A 16,827-nucleotide genomic window follows, 5' to 3' on the forward strand; every position below is an offset into this window, starting at 1 on the left:
ACATGGCTTAGTGGTTTAAGGGCTAGTGACACTGCTGCGTGGACAGCGGGACTGGGTGATCTTGGAGCTGTCTTCCCACCCTAATGATTCCAGGATGTGTTTCCATAGGGGGTTGTGTTTATTCTATTCCCTTTACCGGGCTGTATATATTTCCTTTAGCGGGCTATATTTATTTTATTCCCGTCCCGGGCTCTGTCTCCCAGCCCTGTCCCTCAAGGCCCGGCGCCATTTGGCGGGAAGGGGCGGGCGCTGGGGGCGGCCGGTGCGCACGCGCGGGGGCAGGCGGGCACGCGGGCGGTGCGCGCGCGCGGGGCGTAGTGCGCGTGCGCGGTGCGTGAGGCCCGGGCGAGGCGGCGGCGGCTGTGGCGGCCCCGGCTGTGGCGGCCCCGGCAGGTACCGGCGAGGGGCGAGGGGGCTGCGGCGGCACGGGGCCAAGGGGAGGAGAGCGGGGAGCTCCCACAGCGGCCGGGAGCGGCCGGGCCGAGGGACAGCCGGGGCGGGAGGGCGAGGCGGGCGGAGGCCGGGCCGGGCCGGGCCGCGCGCGGGGCGCTCCGAGCGCCGTGTGGGCCCCGCGGCCGCTGCCAGGCCTCGGGTTTGCTCGAGAGCGGAACTGTGCCGTGGGGGTGCATCCCGGTATCCGTGCTGTATCCTTGTATCCCCGTTCTCTGCGTTGAACGGCCGCTGGGCGAGTAACGGGCCCTGGCGGAGCCGCTCCGCGCCGCGCGGGCTGTGACGTTATTGCCCAGCCTGGGCCCCGAGAGGCCCTGGTGGAGAGGGAACGGCCTCGGGCTGGGCCGGGGAGGCTCAGGGTGCACACCAGCAGGAATTTCCCCATGGAAAGGGAGCTCAGGCCTTGGCAGGGGCTGCCCAGCGAGGTTTGGAGTGCCCATCCCTGGAGGTGTCCGAGGAATTCCTGGACGTGGCACTCAGAGCTCTGTGCTGGTGGCGAGGTGGGGATCGGGCACAACTGGGACCCGATGGCCTTGAAGGGCTTTTCCAGTGAATGATTCCGTGATTCAAACGCAATCACGGCCCGGCCGCGCTGGGCCCGGGCAGCGCCAGCCCTGCCCCGGGTGGATCCAGCAGCGCCTTATCCGGGCTGTGAATGGAGCGTTCTGGGCAGAGCTCAGATAAGGCTCCGCATTCCTGCTCCTCTGCAGCTTCCCTGTTTGTTTCCCATTCGCTCATTCACGTTTATGAGCGGCAGTTTTGTGTACAGCAGTCTTTTGTACCAGGCTGAGTAATACATGTTGGCATCAATTATTTAATACCAGTGTGTGTGTAGCTGTCTGATACTCTGATTCAGTTGTTTAGCCTGTGTGATGTCAAACGCTTTGGAATTAACGTGAAAACCCCCGGAATTGAAGTGGGGGAATTAAGATTAAGGTGGAAACCCCGGAATTAAGTTTCCCTGGTGTGCCCCACCCCTGGACTTTTGTGGCCTGTTGCATTGGCTGGTTTAAGCCATGGATTGCTGTCAGATTTTGGGATATGCCGGGGATCAGGCTGGAAGAGCTGTCAGACAGACTTGGTTTCAGTTTGGAGCCACGTGTGCCGATCCTTGTGAGTTTTCACCAGCTCATCCCTTGGGTGCCCATCCCTTCAGCTTCTCCCTCCTCATCTGAAGACAACTGGATTTGGAGAGCTGATTTTTTAAGATGGAATATGTCTTCTGAATCAGCTAGAGAGAGAAAACATCTGTTAAACATCAGAATAAGTTTAGGTTGTGAATTTCTAACGATGACAGAATCCATGGAATTGTTAAGGCTGCTCATTAAATCCAGCCATTCCCCGTGCAGCCAAGGCCACCCGGTGTCCCCAAGTGCCACATGCACAGCACTTTAAATCCCTGCAGGGATTTAAGAAAAATCCTCCCCAGGGATGTGGCCTGGGCAGCTGTGCCAGGGCTGGACAGCCTTGCTATGGAGAAATTCTCTGATATCCAACATGAACCTCTCCTGGTGCAATTTGAAGCCATTTCCTCTCATCCCATCACCAGTTACCTCTGTCACTGTTAGGTCACATTTTAGAGCTGTAAAGAGCCTTTAAAGTGTTTTCTCTGGTGTTGGGGCTGTGGTTTGTGTCACTCCCTGCTCTTACCGCTCGGTTTTAGAACCTGAACCGAGGCACCCTCAGAGGTGCAGCAGCCTCTGAGTGATTCACATCTCTGCCTGTTGCACTGGGAAAGGCACAGTGATACTCTTTGATACTTAATGTATAACCTAATGTTACAGATGAGGGTTTTTCTCAAAATCTAGAGGCACACAATGGTTTGGGCTGGCAGACACTTCTAAGCCATCGAGTTCCACCCCTGCCATGGGCAGGGACACCCATCACTAGCCCGGGCTGCTCCAAGCCGTGGCTGCCTAATGATGGAGAGCAGAAATGCTTTAAAAGCACTTATTAGAAAACTTGCAGGGTAGACCACGTGGACTCTTGGACGTTGTGCCGAAGTTCCTTGGCTTGGGGAGCTCCTGGGGAAACATGAGCTGTTATCCCAGGAGCTGAAGCTGCTGAAGATAAGGGAGAGAGATTTTTCCTTTCTGGCAGGAACTTCACCCCAGGATGTAGTGGTGTCTTCTCCATGCCCTTGTTGAAGTGAAGGGAGTGCTCTGGGTGTTGTCTCTTCAGGTTTCTGGGGAGTTCTGGGCTGGGCACTTGTGCTTTCTTTTTGAAATCCCAAATGTGTTTGCCACCTGCTGGGAGGAGAGCACAGGAGGAACCAGGAGTGCAGTGCAGGGTGTGAGGGTGTCAGTCCAGCACTGTCCTTTGTGCCAGCTGCACTCAGGGCTGGGGGCTGCTGTGTCCTGCAGGGTGCTGTCCCTGGGGTGTCAGTCCAGCACTGTGCTCCATTCCAGCTGCACTCAGGGCTGGGGGCTGCTGTGTCCTGCAGGGTGCTGTCCCTGGGGTGTCAGTCCAGCACTGTGCTCCATTCCAGCTGCACTCAGGGCTGGGGGCTGCTGTGTCCTGCAGGGTGCTGTCCCTGGGCACGGAGCAGGCACAGCTCAGTGTCCCTGCTCTGGCTCTGGGAGGGAAGGCCGGGCACAGCCAAGGCTGGGTGGCACCCAGCCAGGTCAGGCTGGCCTGGTGCTGGCACAGCAGGGCAGGGCCAGGCTGTGGCTCTTGGCAGGGACATCAAAGGAGGAGTGGGAGGAACAGGAGTCTGTCCCAAGGGCCAGAAGGAAGCGCCTGGCACTGGGGGTGGTGGGACTGAGGGGCTGCAGGTCAGGGGCAGCCACAGCATTTCTGTGTCTCTCTGGTGCTGCTGGGTGTGTTTGGACATCACTAATGGGGACTGAGTTGGTGCTGACAGGAATTCTTGTCTTTGCTTTAGCCTGGTGTTGAGGGCACCTTTTAACACCTGTTTGTTTCACAAAGAATGTACTGACTTGTACTGAGTAGGAAAATTGAATAAATTGAGGGACATGGGTCCGTGGTGGCCCTGACACTGCTGGAGTGACTTGGACCTTGATGGTCTCTGACAGCTTTTCCAGCCTGAATGTTTCTGTGGAATTTGAACATTGTGACGGTGTTCACAGGGGTTTGCGGGTGAGGGAAGAGACGAGAATGTTGACTCCGTATTTCAGAAGGCTGATTTATTATGATATATATTACATTAAACTATACTAAAGGAATAGAAGAAAAGTTTTCATCAGAAGGCTGGCTAAGCTAAGAATAGAAAAGAATGATAACAAAGGTTTGTGGCTCAGACAGAGTCTGAGCCAGCTGACTGTGATTGGCCATTAATTACAAACAACCACAGAGACCAATCCCAGATGCACCTGTTGCATTCCACAGCAGCAGATAATCAATGTTTACATTTTGTTCCTGAGGCATCTCAGCTTCTCAGGAGGAAAAAATTCTAAGGAAAGGCTTTTTCATGAAAAGATGTCTGTGACAGAACATAATTCTTTATTTAGAATAAACTTCCACTGGGCTCCTACAGGAAAACTGTAGTGATTCACTTTTATACCTCAGTAGCTCCCTGCAGTAGTTTTTTAGAAATCCACAGTTTGTATGTGCAGATGTGAAAATCTCTGCTGTTAATATTTTTCTTGTTGAGCCAGGCTGATGTGTGAGGCAGGTGCCATGGGGGCTGTGGTGCCATGCAGGGATGCCTGGAGCCCGTGGGCACTCTGAGCTGGGGATCTGAGCCCAGCTGTGCCCCAGGAGTGCTGAAGGGAGCTGTTCCCCCAGGATCCAGTCGCTGTGGTGCCATGGAGAACGCAGAGAGCACGGAGGAGGAGCAGCCGACTGTGGGCAATGCGAGCGCGGAGCCCGAGGCCGGGAGCGCGGCCGAGGAGCAGCACATGGACTTCAGCACCGAGATCATGAGTGTCACCGAGATGGAGCAGTCCCCAGACAGCTCCCCAGACCTCAACGAGGACAACACGCAGGAGAGCGAAATCCCAAACATTGAGAGCTTACAGACCACAGATATCGAGGCTGACTTCCCTCCGGATTTTGACAAGTTTTGGAAAGTAGTAGAGGACAATCCGCAGGATTTCACAGGATGGGTTTATCTACTGCAGTACGTAGAGCAGGAGGTCAGTACCTGCCCCTTTCTCCTCAGGCTCCCCAAAATAAATAAACAAAGACAACTAAAGTTGTGGAATTCCAGTGGCAAATGTAGAATGAACATCAAGCTGTCACAGACACTGATTTAAGGCAGCTGTCCTTGCCACTGCTGTCATTTAATCATAGAATGCCAGGATGGTTTGGGTTGGAAGTGACCTTAAAAAGCTCGTCCAGTTCCACCCCCCTGCCATGTGCAGGGACACCTTCCAGTAGCCTGGGTTGTCAATGTCAAAATAGCACCAGGCGTTTCTAACATTGTTAATAATTGTATTTAAAATAGCCTGAGGCTGTTGCTAAGGGAAGCCCTGATTGTGCTCTCTCTGTTTCCCACAGAACCACTTGCCAGCAGCCAGGAAAGCCTTTGACAGGTTTTTCTCACACTACCCCTACTGCTATGGGTACTGGAAGAAGTACGCAGACCTGGAGAAGCGCCACGACAACGTCAAGCAGTCAGACGAGGTACGTAGGGCCCGGGGCCAGCGCTGCCACCAGTCCCAAAGCCACCAATGACTGTCCCACTGCGAGTCATTGGGCTGCCAGTGCCTGCCCTGCACGGCCAGGGCTCGAGGGACGTGTTTGCACGTGTCACAGCTGTGGCATTTGGAGCTAATGTTCTCTCTCTTTGTTGGCAGGTGCGTTAAACCTCTACAGTTTGTCAAGCTTTGCAGTGCAAGCCTCTGTATTACACTGCAGCTTAACAAGTAGGGCAGGGCTTTTCTGTCACTTCCATTTATTACTCATTTTCAAAACAATAATAGTTGGTTTGCTGGTCACAATTGCTCCATCTTATTGCATTTTTGGTCAGACGCTGTCAATGATGCTCTAATGGGTCTGTGCCCTATGGTCTGTACCCCAAAGCCTGCCCACACAACCTGGTCAGAATGCAGGGACCGCTGCGCTTTGAAGATCAAGACTCTGCACGTGGAGATCAGAACATTGCCATGTTCTATCCAACCTCCACCCGAATGGTAATGGTAGATTATTTAAACAAAATTCCAGTAATTAGTATTTCTAAGGTTCACCGGATAACACAGTGTTGCCTCTCTCTTAGGACCCCATTAAGGATTTGAAGTACAGTTCATGTTCTCTTCATAGGTCTATCGCCGAGGGCTTCAGGCAATTCCTCTTAGTGTTGATCTTTGGATACATTATATAAACTTCCTAAAGGAGACTTTGGACCCTGCTGATCCTGAAACTAACAGTACCATCAGGGGGTGAGTTGGGAGCAGCCTGATACCCATACACATCGCTGGGGTCAGGTTATTGTGTTTTTAAGACAAGAGGCAAAATCATAACAACCTGGTGTCACTCTAAAGATTTTTAAATTAAGAGGTGATGGAGCCAATTTCCATAAGAAGGGGGAGAGTGTGCAGTGTGGTACAAGAGGAAAAAGCTTGAGAGCTTCAGACTGGATGTCTGAAGACATATTAAGAAATACTTAGTGCAGCATTTGGAATCCTGGAATTTTATTCCTTGGTGTTTCCAGGGTATGCCTAGGATGTGTCTGCTTGCTGTGGCTGGCAGTGGACCCAGTTAAAGGGCTGGGCTAGAGTTTGAGCAGAAGGCTTAATTGAACTAGAATTGAATCTCAGCCAGGCTGCAGAATTGCTGCACAGCTTTTGGCTGTTAAGCTGCTGCACTGGTGGGTTTGGAGTCTGTACAAGACAGAAGTGGTAAAGGTTGTGTATTTTCCTCATATCTTGTGTTCCTGCCAGTGGCTTCTGCTGTTGCTTGTATTTGTTCAGTTGTGGAAGTGCTGGTGGAAAATAATGAGTGTGAGCTTTTGGAATCTCTAGACACCTTTCTGTAAATATCTGGAAAACACTCTGAAGTATGTCAATAATTAATATAAGTCTAGTTTCAAGGAAATGAGGATGCTCATAACCTTTAATAAGAGCCAGGACTTTCCTTCCTTGCTCTGGTCCTGGTATCCAGAAACCAGTGTAAAACCTTTCCTTTTCCAGAGCCTATGAACACGCAGTGCTGGCTGCTGGGACAGATTTCCGCTCTGACAGACTCTGGGAAATGTATATAAACTGGGAAAATGACCAGGGAAACCTGAGGGAAGTGACATCCATCTATGACCGCATCCTGGGAATCCCAACGCAGCTCTACAGCCATCACTTCCAGAGGTAAAGGAAAGCAGGCAGTTAATGCCATGAGCACAAGAGCTTGGAACAGGCCTATGTAGTTACTTACTCACATACTCAGGCACTTGGGCTGATTGTTGGAAAGTACTGATGCACATTTAAGGAATTTGGGTTCACGTACATTCAGAGGTTTTGTTGTGGAATAAGGACAGACCTTGGAAGTGTGGGGGAGAAGAGAGGATGTCTTAGAAATCAGAATGAGCAGTTCTGGACTTTAATACTTGTGCAGTGCCCATGTGTGGTGTAGCACCAATTTAACTGAGGAATCCTGGTTAAGTTAAATTGCACACAGTCTTCCCCAGATCTCTTGGTGTGGGAAATAAATTATTTCCTTTATAACTGATTTTGTCCTTTGCCACCTCTTTTCCACGGCAAGGGTTCTGTCCCTTTGGCACACGGCGCTCGTGAGGGCAATGGGTGCTGGCAGTTGTGGCTGTGAGCTGGCAGCACTCAGTGTCACTCAGGGGCCATGGAGCAAAGCAGAACCCCCTGGGATTTACAGCTGTGCCCTGTTGGGCAACAGTGCAGCGTGAAACAGCCCCTTTGCAGTGCCTCTTTGTGGCTTTTGCTAGGTTTAAAGAGCACATCCAGAACAACCTGCCCCGAGACTTCCTGACCACAGAGCAGTTTGTGCAGCTGCGCCGGGAGCTGGCGGCCGCCAGCGGCCACAGCGGCGAGGACGGGGACGAGCTGCCCTGCGGCACCGAGGACATCACCGACCCTGCCAAGGTACGGCACTCAGCACCAGCCTGCCCTTCCTGGGCTGGCCAGGCCTTCACTGCAGCCACCCTGTGGCACTGAGGGCATCACTGACCCCACCAATGCACCTGCATGGGGTGGGCACAGGCACCTCTGTCCTTCCCTGGGCTGGCCAGGCCTTCCCACCATGGCATGAGTCACTTGAGCTGGTGCCAGATGAAGCTCACTAGCACCTATATCAGTGCCAACCTGCAAGCACTGGCTAGGACATCATCTGACCCCACCAATGCACTTCTGCATCGGGGTGGACACTGCACATTCTGTCCTTCATCATGGGGCAGGGTGTTCACTGCAGCTGGCGGTTTGCAGCTGTGGCTGGCCACAGAGCTCCTGCACTGCCCTGTGGCTCATGTGCTAACAGGACAGCCCCTTCCAGTGCTGAGAAGTGCAGGAGCATTAAAGAAATGAGTTAGAAAATGAAAGAAGTGGTGTACAAAACCTAAGGAGCAAATAGTAATAATTCCAGGTCAGCAGATTGATATCTGTGGTCTAAGAAAGCTCCTCACCAGCACTGGCTTGGGCAGGTTCAGACTGTTACAGGCCTAGGAAAGCCTGGAGCTGTCCAGAGGAATTGCTGATGGTGAAAGCACAGACACTGAAACCAGGGCTGACTTGGATCCAAATCCATCCTTAATCTCCAGCCAGCTTTAGCACAGGATAAACACCAGCTGAGCTGTGTGTGCTGAGGCCCAGGGCTCAATCAGGCAGTGTCCCAGCCCTTCCCTGGCTGCTCAGGGAGAATCCATGCACAGGAGGCAGTTACAAAGGTGGTACCATGTCTGCTTGTGTTACATGTTCTGACATTCTGTTCTAGCTGATCACTGAGATAGAGAACATGAGGCACAGAATCATTGAGATCCATCAGGAGATATTTAACCACAACGAGCATGAAGTCAGTAAGAGGTGGACGTTTGAGGAAGCGGTAAGTGTGGTGGGGTTTGTGTGAGGCAGCAGCAGCAGTGGTGCAGGGAGCAGGACTGGGAGCTGGGAATTGTGTGAAACAGCCTTAACTTAAACTGCTGGGAGGGGATTGAACAGAGACTCAAAGCTGGAACAGTTTCACTTCTCTGCCGTTTTTCTTGTGAAGAGGCACCTGGTGATGTAAAGATCTCAGAGCAGTGCTTGGAGAGAGGCAAGGTGCTGTAATGTTTGCTAAGCCAGTGAGTCCTGGGAGTTAGTGCTGCTCATGCCCTGGGGTGGTGCAAAGGCATGAGGGGATGGAGGGGACTCCCTTTGAAAGGTAAGCCTGGTCTCAGAGGAGAATGAAACTCCTGTGGTTTTCTATTGTAACATTACACACTTAATCAGGTAGCTTTTGTTTTGGACCTCCTATGTATAATATATTAAAAGTACTCAACTAAACTAATAATTTGATCACTTCAAATATTCAGCTTTTGCTGTAGAGTTAGGTTGGATTCCATTCAAAAATACAATGGGAGGTTTTCATCTCAGTCTTTGTATTTTTCTCCCTGGCAAACAAGGTCCTTGTTTTAAATTTACTTCTTATTCTAAAGAGTCCACTGTGTTACCCAGCTGGGACAGATTTTCAGAGACTCTTTACTGGGTTGGGTGCTGCCTGCACTGGGTGGGACTGGCCAGGAGCTCTCAGCCATTGGCAGTGAGCTCTGTGCCTGTGACCCGTGGCAGCAGGGAGCAGAGCAGTGTCCCACATTCCTGCCTGGGGAAGCCTTAAGCTGCCAACCTGTGGGACCTGGGAGAGCCCTGGAGCTGTGGGCATTGGGCAGGGCAGGTGTGGGAAGCTGAGTGTCCTTGTGGCCACAGAGTGCTCTTGTCACCAGCAGTGTGTGCTCTGCAGCCCCAGGGGCTGGGGGCAGCTGCACATGCAGAGCTCGGCCTGGCCATACAGGACAGCACAGATCCCACCCAGGGCTGGGCATTCCCTAGAGCTGCTTCCAGCAGGAGGGGGACTGTGAGCTGGGCAAAGTGGCCACAGGGTGTTGGGTTCCACACCAGAGGTCAGTGAGGAGCATAAAGGGAGGGATTGGCTTTAAATTTCAGGTGGATTTGAAGAACTGGATTCTCCCTAATTACTCTAAGTTCTTCATCCATTTGTATGGGTTTGGATCTGAGAGGAAATTGCAGCACAGGAGAGAGATAATCAAATGCAATGAAGATGATGAGCAAAAACAGAGGATCTCTGGCAGGATGCCAGACAAAGCAATTTCAATTTAAACAGAGCAGTTTTTAATTTTCTGTGCTGAGCTCTGACCCACCCAGCCCCTCTTGCAGCCACCAATAACAAGACAATGGTGCTAAATTTGTGGTCTTGCTATAACCAGATTGATGTAAATATTTGATAGGAAGTCCAGTTCAGTTTCCTTGTCATGATTCTCAACCAAGTTCTGAGTTGAATTTGTGGGCTGGCTGTCCCACAGTGAGCACTTCCCCTGTGTGCCTGCATGTGGGCAGTGTCCAGTGTGTCCGTAATGTCACTGACCCTGGGCTGCCTTGGCTCCTCCCCCAGCATCTCTAAACACTTGCACTCCAAAAGCTCTCTAGGAAAGGAGGTTTCTAGCCTGGAATGTCACTGCAGAAAATCCCTTGATCCATAGCTGGATAACCCTTGATTGAGTAGATGAGGAGGTGTCCCAGGAGCCCTGGTCACTGAAGTGGCAGGAACTGAGTGTTGGTTGTGTGGCTGTTGATTGTTTGAACCCTTGGTGGTGTGTTTGTAATCACCAGTTGCATCCTGTGACTCTTGCAGATCAAGAGGCCTTACTTTCATGTAAAACCTCTGGAGAAAATTCAGCTGAAAAACTGGAAAGAGTACTTAGAGTTTGAGATAGAGAATGGCACTCACGAGCGAGTCGTGGTCCTCTTTGAGAGATGTGTCATTTCATGTGCCCTCTATGAGGACTTCTGGATCAAGGTAAGGGAGGCAGCTCACGGCTCTGCTGGTGCACACCTTGACCTGGTGACTAACCCTTGTACCCTGTGGAACGTTGTTCATCTATAACTATATCTGTTGCATTAGGAGATGGTCTGCTTGCAACCAGATTTGACTGCTGCATTTGCCAACTGCGTTGCCTCTCTACGTCCTTCCTTACAGAAACTAGTCTAGTGGTTCCATAAAGGTGCTGAATGGGTTTAAACAAAAGAATTTTATCGTTCTGGCGTGTTCTTGGAGACAACTACAAGCTTTAACCTGCCTGGTCTCTGCTCTGTTTCCAACCCTAGTATGCCAAATACATGGAGAACCACAGCATCGAGGGCGTGAGGCACGTGTACAGCAGGGCCTGCACCATCCACCTGCCCAAGAAGCCCATGGTGCACATGCTGTGGGCAGCCTTCGAGGAGCAGCAGGGTAAGGGCAGCCCTGCCTCAGGGGGCTCTGCTGGGGGAGCTCTGGGACCGTGTTCACAGGGCTCTCAGGATGAGGGAAGAAACAGAGATCTGACTCCATGTTTCAGAAGGCTGATTTATTATTTTATGTTATATATTACATTAAAACTATACTAAAAGAATAGAAGAAAAGGTTTCATCAGAAGGCTGGCTAAGAATAGAAAAGAAAGAATGATAACAAAGGCTTCTGTCTCAGACAGAGGGTCCAAGGCAGCTGACTGTGATTGGCCATTAATTAGAAACAACCACATGAGACCAATCCCAGATGCACCTGTTGCATCCCACAGCAGCAGATAACCATTGTTTACATTTTGTTCCTGAGGCCTCCCAGCTCCTCAGGAGAAAAATCCTAAAGAAAAGATTTTCTATAAAAGTTATCTGCGAGTCTGCCCTGTCCTAAAGCATCTCCCTGCTCTTGCAGGCAACATTGATGAAGCCAGAAGGATCCTGAAGACGTTTGAGGAGTGCATCCTGGGGCTGGCCATGATCCGCCTGCGCAGGGTGAGCCTGGAGCGCCGGCACGGCAACATGGAGGAGGCAGAGCAGCTGCTGGAAGATGCTGTCAGGAATGCCAAGTCCATCAGTGAAGCCTCCTTCTATGCCATCAAACTGGCACGGCACCTCTTCAAAGTGCAGAAAAACCTGCCAAAGGCAAGAAAAGTGCTGTCAGAAGCCATAGAACTGGACAAAGTATGTGTTCCCTCTCGACTCTCTTACCCAAACCTCAAACCACCCTGGTGTCTTTCTCTCTTTCTGAAGCATTTTGTGAAACATGGCAGCAGTGATGACAGGTGTTGTAACTGGATGTAATGTCCCATTACTGCATGGAGACAACAGTCCCTCTAAACTGATGCTGCCATGTCCCAGCTTGGGAATCTGGAAGTTTGAACCCTTATCCCATCAGAAGCACAATGTGCTTTACACCTTTATTTTAATTTTTAGAATCTTAAACGTTCTCAGTGCGTTCAGTGTTATTGGTGTGGGGCAGTGTTTGGTGGTTTGGTGTCAGCACAGGAATATCTGGCACTCAGATGCTGCCAGCAAAGTGCAGCACCTGGGTTTGTGGTGTTGGTCACTTCTGGTGTTTCTGCAACAAACCAGCCCAGGGGGAGGAAATTCCCTTTATTGCCTGTCATTGTGTGTGTTCATGGGGTGAACTGGGGTGTGTAACAGAGTTAAAAACCTGCTGTGAGGGTCAGGTGTGCACCTCCTAATGGCTGTTTTGCACAGGAAAACACCAAACTGTACCTGAACCTGCTGGAGATGGAGTACAGTGGTGACCTCAAGCAGAACGAGGAGAACATCCTGAGCTGCTTTGACAAGGCCATCCATGGGGCCTTGTCCATCAAAATGAGGATCACCTTCTCTCAGAGAAAAGTGGAATTCCTGGAAGATTTTGGGTCTGATGTGAACAAGTAAGATGTCCTGTGGGCAGTGGCCAAACTGGGGTCCCTGGGAGAGTGCTGGGAAAAGGGTGGGGTCAGTGGATTCTGTACAATTATTTCCTTTATCAGCTCTTTGTAAGGAACAGCTGCTTTTCTAAACCAGCCTCCTGGTGTTAAACAGGAATAGATTTGTAACCAGGAATAGATTTTTATACAGGAATCTCTTTTCAGACAATTGCCCCTTTTATCTGGAGTGCCCATCACCTGACTGAGCAGAGCTGTGCTGCCTGCCAGGTTTTCCTGTGGCTGGTTACCCTTGCTAAGCCCTATGGAGGGAGGTGCTCATTCCCAGGGGAATGGGACAGTCTGTGACAGGAATGGGACAGTCTGTGACAGGAATGGGACACTCTGTGACACAGGTGTCCTTTGAGACTGTTCCTGGCAGCTCTGCTTGTTTCCAAAACTGCACTGGTCAGGTTTTCCAGTGTTCAGCACTACCAACGACTGTGCACTTCTGTGGGAGGATACACCAGAAATGCAAGTTTTAGTTCAATGCTACAATATCTTTTTCCTCTTAATTGTCTATTGTTTTTATTTACATTTTGCAGCTAAATAACCCAGAAGGATTAATGACAAGTCAGTTTTTCTGCTTTGTGTGTTTTAAACAATAGCTGTCCTTAAATTCTGCTGCCTCTGCAGGGCAGCCAGTCAGTGCAAGTTTAGGATCTGAGACAGATCAACACAAAGAATTTTTGCATAATCCCAGAGCACGCTGTCAGAAGCTGCAGATTTTGTGAGATGCTGCATGGGGGAGGGCATTCAATATTTGTGAGAATTTTAGGCAGGAGTCTCCTGTGCTGCATTGACCACACTTGTTCTTCCCTGCTTGATGGGCAAAGGCTGCTTTGGGATTGGAATAATTTCCAGTGTTTAAATGCTGAGTCCCACATCTCTGTGCTGCTGTGGGTGGCATCTCCAGCAGGCTCTGAAGGAGCAGCTGAATCACAAATCACTTCTAGAAAGCTTCTTTATGAAGGAGCTTGGTAAAAACTGCATGGAGTGTGAGGGAAGTTGAGCAGGTTGGGAACTGGAGCTGTTGTGAACAGAACCAAGTTGGCTTTCCCCTGTTCATTACTCATTAGAATGCGTTACATTGCAGTTTGCTGTACTGTTGCAGCTCCCTGTAGGCTTTGCTCAGGTGTTTCAGGTACTGACAGGCCCTGACTGGCTGTGCTCTCCCCAGGCTCCTGGATGCCTACGACGAGCACCAGGCGCTGCTGAAGGAGCAGGAGACGCTGAAGCGGCGAGCAGAGAACGGGTACGGACTGAGCCCGGCTGCCCTGGGCAGGGCAGGGAGCAGCCTCACCCTTAGTCTGGCAGTGGAGGTGTTTGTCAGCTTTGAACCCACTGATGGGAGAACAGAATCACTTGATTTTAGTCCTGAAGTGTGTACTGGATAGAGCTGTGCTGCCTTAAATATTCACAGAATTGTTTGCATTGGAAGGGACTTTAATGCCCTAAAACCTGCCATGGACAGGGACACCTTCCATAGGCTGTTCAGAGCTCCATCCATGCTGGCCTTGGACACTTACAGGGATGGAAATTTGGAAAATAAATTTTTGGATTGTTGAGTTGAGCCAAACAGTGCTGGTAAAGTAACTCAGTCTCTAAGCAGGAACGTGCCTTTGCTGTCTCAGTTTGGGCACCAGCTTTAAACCCAGCCTGTTCTGCACAACCCAAACCGTCCATCCCTGACCCCAATTCCCTCACCCCTCTGGGCCAGGGCAGCAGCTGAGCAGAGTTTGGGCTCCCAGCTCTGCTCTGAGTGTGCTGTGTTCCCCTGCAGCTCCGAGGAGCCGGACGAGAAGAAGCTGCTGACGGAGGAGGCGGGGCTGGCGTCGGCCCAGCTCATGGACGGGGACATGCAGGTCAACCAGGCTGCCTACAACTACAACGCCTGGTACCAGGTATGGGGCTGCCTGCAAACTTCCAAACTCAGCTCTTGGGGTGCTGGCACCTCCTGGTGTGCTCCACAAGTGCTCAGAGTTGTTGTGTGGAGCAAGGAGCAGTTTGGTGGCTGTACTGTCACACAGGGAGGTGTGTGGAACTGTTCTGCCCTTTTCCTGTGTGCCTGGAGAGTGACTGTCTCCAGGCAGTGATTCCTGTAGTGCCTTGGAATGGGTTCTGCTGGTACAAAATCAGCTTGTGCTCTGGGGCTCTTCCTCCAGGGCATTTTAGCTTGGAATAGAATTGTTGGGGTTGGAAAAGCCCTCTAAGACCATCCAGTACAGCACTGACAAGGCCCCCACTGACCCATGTCCCTACTGGCGCAGCCATGTGTTTTTCAAATCCATGGAAGTTTTGAAGTGGTTTTATGAAAAGCATTGTTCAGACTGTGGCGAGCCCCCAGAGCTGGGGGAGCAGTGGTACAGCTGGGGCACAAGCCCTGGGTAGCCCTGCTTTGGGATTGTCCCCAGCCAGATCAGGAATTCCTTCCCAAGTCAGGCAGTGGGAGCAGTCTCATCCTGGGCCAGGAAAAGTGCCCTGAGCTTCACACACAGCACTGCAGGAATGGCAGCCTTGAGGCTGGGCCAGGGGGACTCAGGCTGCAGATCAGGGAAGGGCTCTCCCCCAGAGGGTGGAACAAGCACTGGAACAGCTCCCCAGGGAATGGGCCCTGCCCCGAGGCTGCCAGAGCCCCAGGAGCACAGGGATGCCAGGCTGGGATGTTGGGGTGTGTGCAGGGATGGGGCTGCACTGGCTGATCCCTGTGGGTCCCTCCCAGCTCCGGACGTTTTGATTCTGCTGTGCTGGGGATGTGTCCTGTGGCAGCCCCCTGTGGGACCTCCACCCCTGCCTGCCTTCCCTGCCTTTCCCAGGGTGCTGTTCCACAGGGAATGGCACTGATACCCTGCATTCCATAGGGAATGGCACTGATACCCTGCATTCCATAGGGAATGGCACTGCTGTCCTGCATTCCACAGGGAATGGCACTGATACCCTGCATTCCACAGGGAATGGCACTGCTGCCCTGCATTCCCAGGGTGCTGTTCCTTAGGGAAAGGCACTGCTGCCCTGCATTCCCAGGGTGCTGTTCCTTAGGGAATGGCACTGCTGCCCTGCATTCCACAGGGAATGGCACTGCTGCCCTGCATTCCACAGGGAATGGCACTGATACCCTGCATTCCACAGGGAATGGCACTGCTGCCCTGCATTCCACAGGGAATGGCACTGCTGTCCTGCATTCCACAGGGAATGGCACTGCTGCCCTGCATTCCACAGGGAATGGCACTGATACCCTGCATTCCATAGGGAATGGCACTGCTGCCCTGCATTCCATAGGGAATGGCACTGATACCCTGCATTCCACAGGGAATGGCACTGCTGCCCTGCATTCCCAGGGTGCTGTTCCATAGGGAATGGCACTGCTGCCCTGCATTCCCAGGGTGCTGTTCCACAGGGAATGGCACTGCTGCCCTGCATTCCACAGGGAATGGCACTGCTGCCCTGCATTCCACAGGGAATGGCACTGCTGCCCTGCATTCCCAGGGTGCTGTTCCTTAGGGAATGGCACTGCTGTCCTGCATTCCATAGGGAATGGCACCGCTGCCCTGCATTCCCAGGGTGTGCAGAGGGAATGGCACTGCTGTCCTGCATTCCCAGGGTGCTGTTCCTTAGGGAATGGCACTGCTGCCCTGCATTCCCAGGGTGCTGTTCCTTAGGGAATGGCACTGCTGCCCTGCATTCCCAGGGTGCTGTGCTGGCACAGAGGGGCTGGGGGGGCTGTGCTGCCCCAGGGGCTCCAGCAGGGACTGACTGGTGCCTGATGCTGCTGCTGTGTTTGGTTCCAGTACAACTACCAGAACGCCTGGAATTACGGACAGTATTACCACACAACCTGATCCCCGAGGGAGTGGAGTTCACTGTGCTGCAGTTTCAACAAAGATGGAATAAAAAAAAATTATATTTTTCTAATTTTGGGCTGTGAAGGAACTGTTGTGCCACCTGCTTTTGGTCCTCTGCATGTGAACCGAGCTGCTGCTCACGGGGTATGTGTGAAGCAAGATTCGTGTGCTGGTAACTGATAAATGGTCTCTGTACAATTCTCATTTACCATAAATGATTTTTTTAATTCCCTGCACTAATTTATGGAGTGTCAGAAGAATTCTCGTCGGTCTCATGATTCCATAGCTGAGTGGGTGAAGCTGTGGGGGTTTGGGTTGGTTTTGCCCCAGAGCTGCTGTGCTGCCTGCCCTGGCCCAGGGCTGGAGCCAAGGCTTGTCCCGCTGCCAGCCCAATGCCAGGGAGCTGTGCCAGGGCCGGGCTGTGCTGGGATTGGGGCCCTGGCAGAGCTGCCACACGGCTTCTGTAGTGTGGGAGGGGCAGGGATTAAACCACCTTCATTCTTTTTTAAAAGCACAAACTGTGTTCGGGATGAGTTTTGTATTTAGAGTTTTTCATGTACACGGTGTGAGCAAAACTTTTTTCATTTTGATCAAAGTGATCATTCCCATTTTTGTAATAAAAGCGAGGAATTCAGTAGTGCTCTGAGCTTTCTTGGACTGCCTCATTCCAGCCAGGAGAGAGAACAG

General features: G+C 51.7%; 1 protein-coding gene and 1 non-coding gene across 3 annotated transcripts; both read left to right on the forward strand.

The window, feature by feature from the left end:
- The first annotated feature begins 302 nt into the window (after nt 1–302).
- PRPF39 (pre-mRNA processing factor 39) lies at nt 303–16,786 on the forward strand. 2 transcript variants are annotated; one of them, XM_064715999.1, is made up of 14 exons: nt 303–393; nt 4,198–4,547; nt 4,912–5,037; nt 5,674–5,792; nt 6,543–6,710; nt 7,301–7,457; nt 8,302–8,409; nt 10,213–10,377; nt 10,686–10,812; nt 11,272–11,540; nt 12,081–12,265; nt 13,479–13,553; nt 14,082–14,202; nt 16,087–16,786. In XM_064715999.1, exons 2-14 carry the CDS (start codon nt 4,218–4,220, stop codon nt 16,135–16,137), a joined length of 2,001 nt encoding a protein of 666 aa, XP_064572069.1. In that variant the 5' UTR covers nt 303–393; nt 4,198–4,217; the 3' UTR covers nt 16,138–16,786. The 2 variants fall into 2 exon arrangements, with proteins under 2 accessions (XP_064572069.1, XP_064572071.1); XM_064716001.1 differs by lacking the exons at nt 303–393; nt 4,198–4,547; nt 4,912–5,037 and adding an exon at nt 5,090–5,546.
- LOC135449281 (small nucleolar RNA SNORD127) lies at nt 11,624–11,709 on the forward strand. Its single transcript, XR_010440707.1, has one exon. It is a non-coding gene; the product is annotated as a small nucleolar RNA SNORD127 (small nucleolar RNA).
- Nucleotides 16,787–16,827: the final 41 nt, after the last annotated feature.

The sequence above is a fragment of the Zonotrichia leucophrys genome, chromosome 5 (genome assembly GCF_028769735.1).
Source record: "Zonotrichia leucophrys gambelii isolate GWCS_2022_RI chromosome 5, RI_Zleu_2.0, whole genome shotgun sequence".
In the NCBI taxonomy this organism is placed as follows: Eukaryota; Metazoa; Chordata; class Aves; order Passeriformes; family Passerellidae; genus Zonotrichia; species Zonotrichia leucophrys.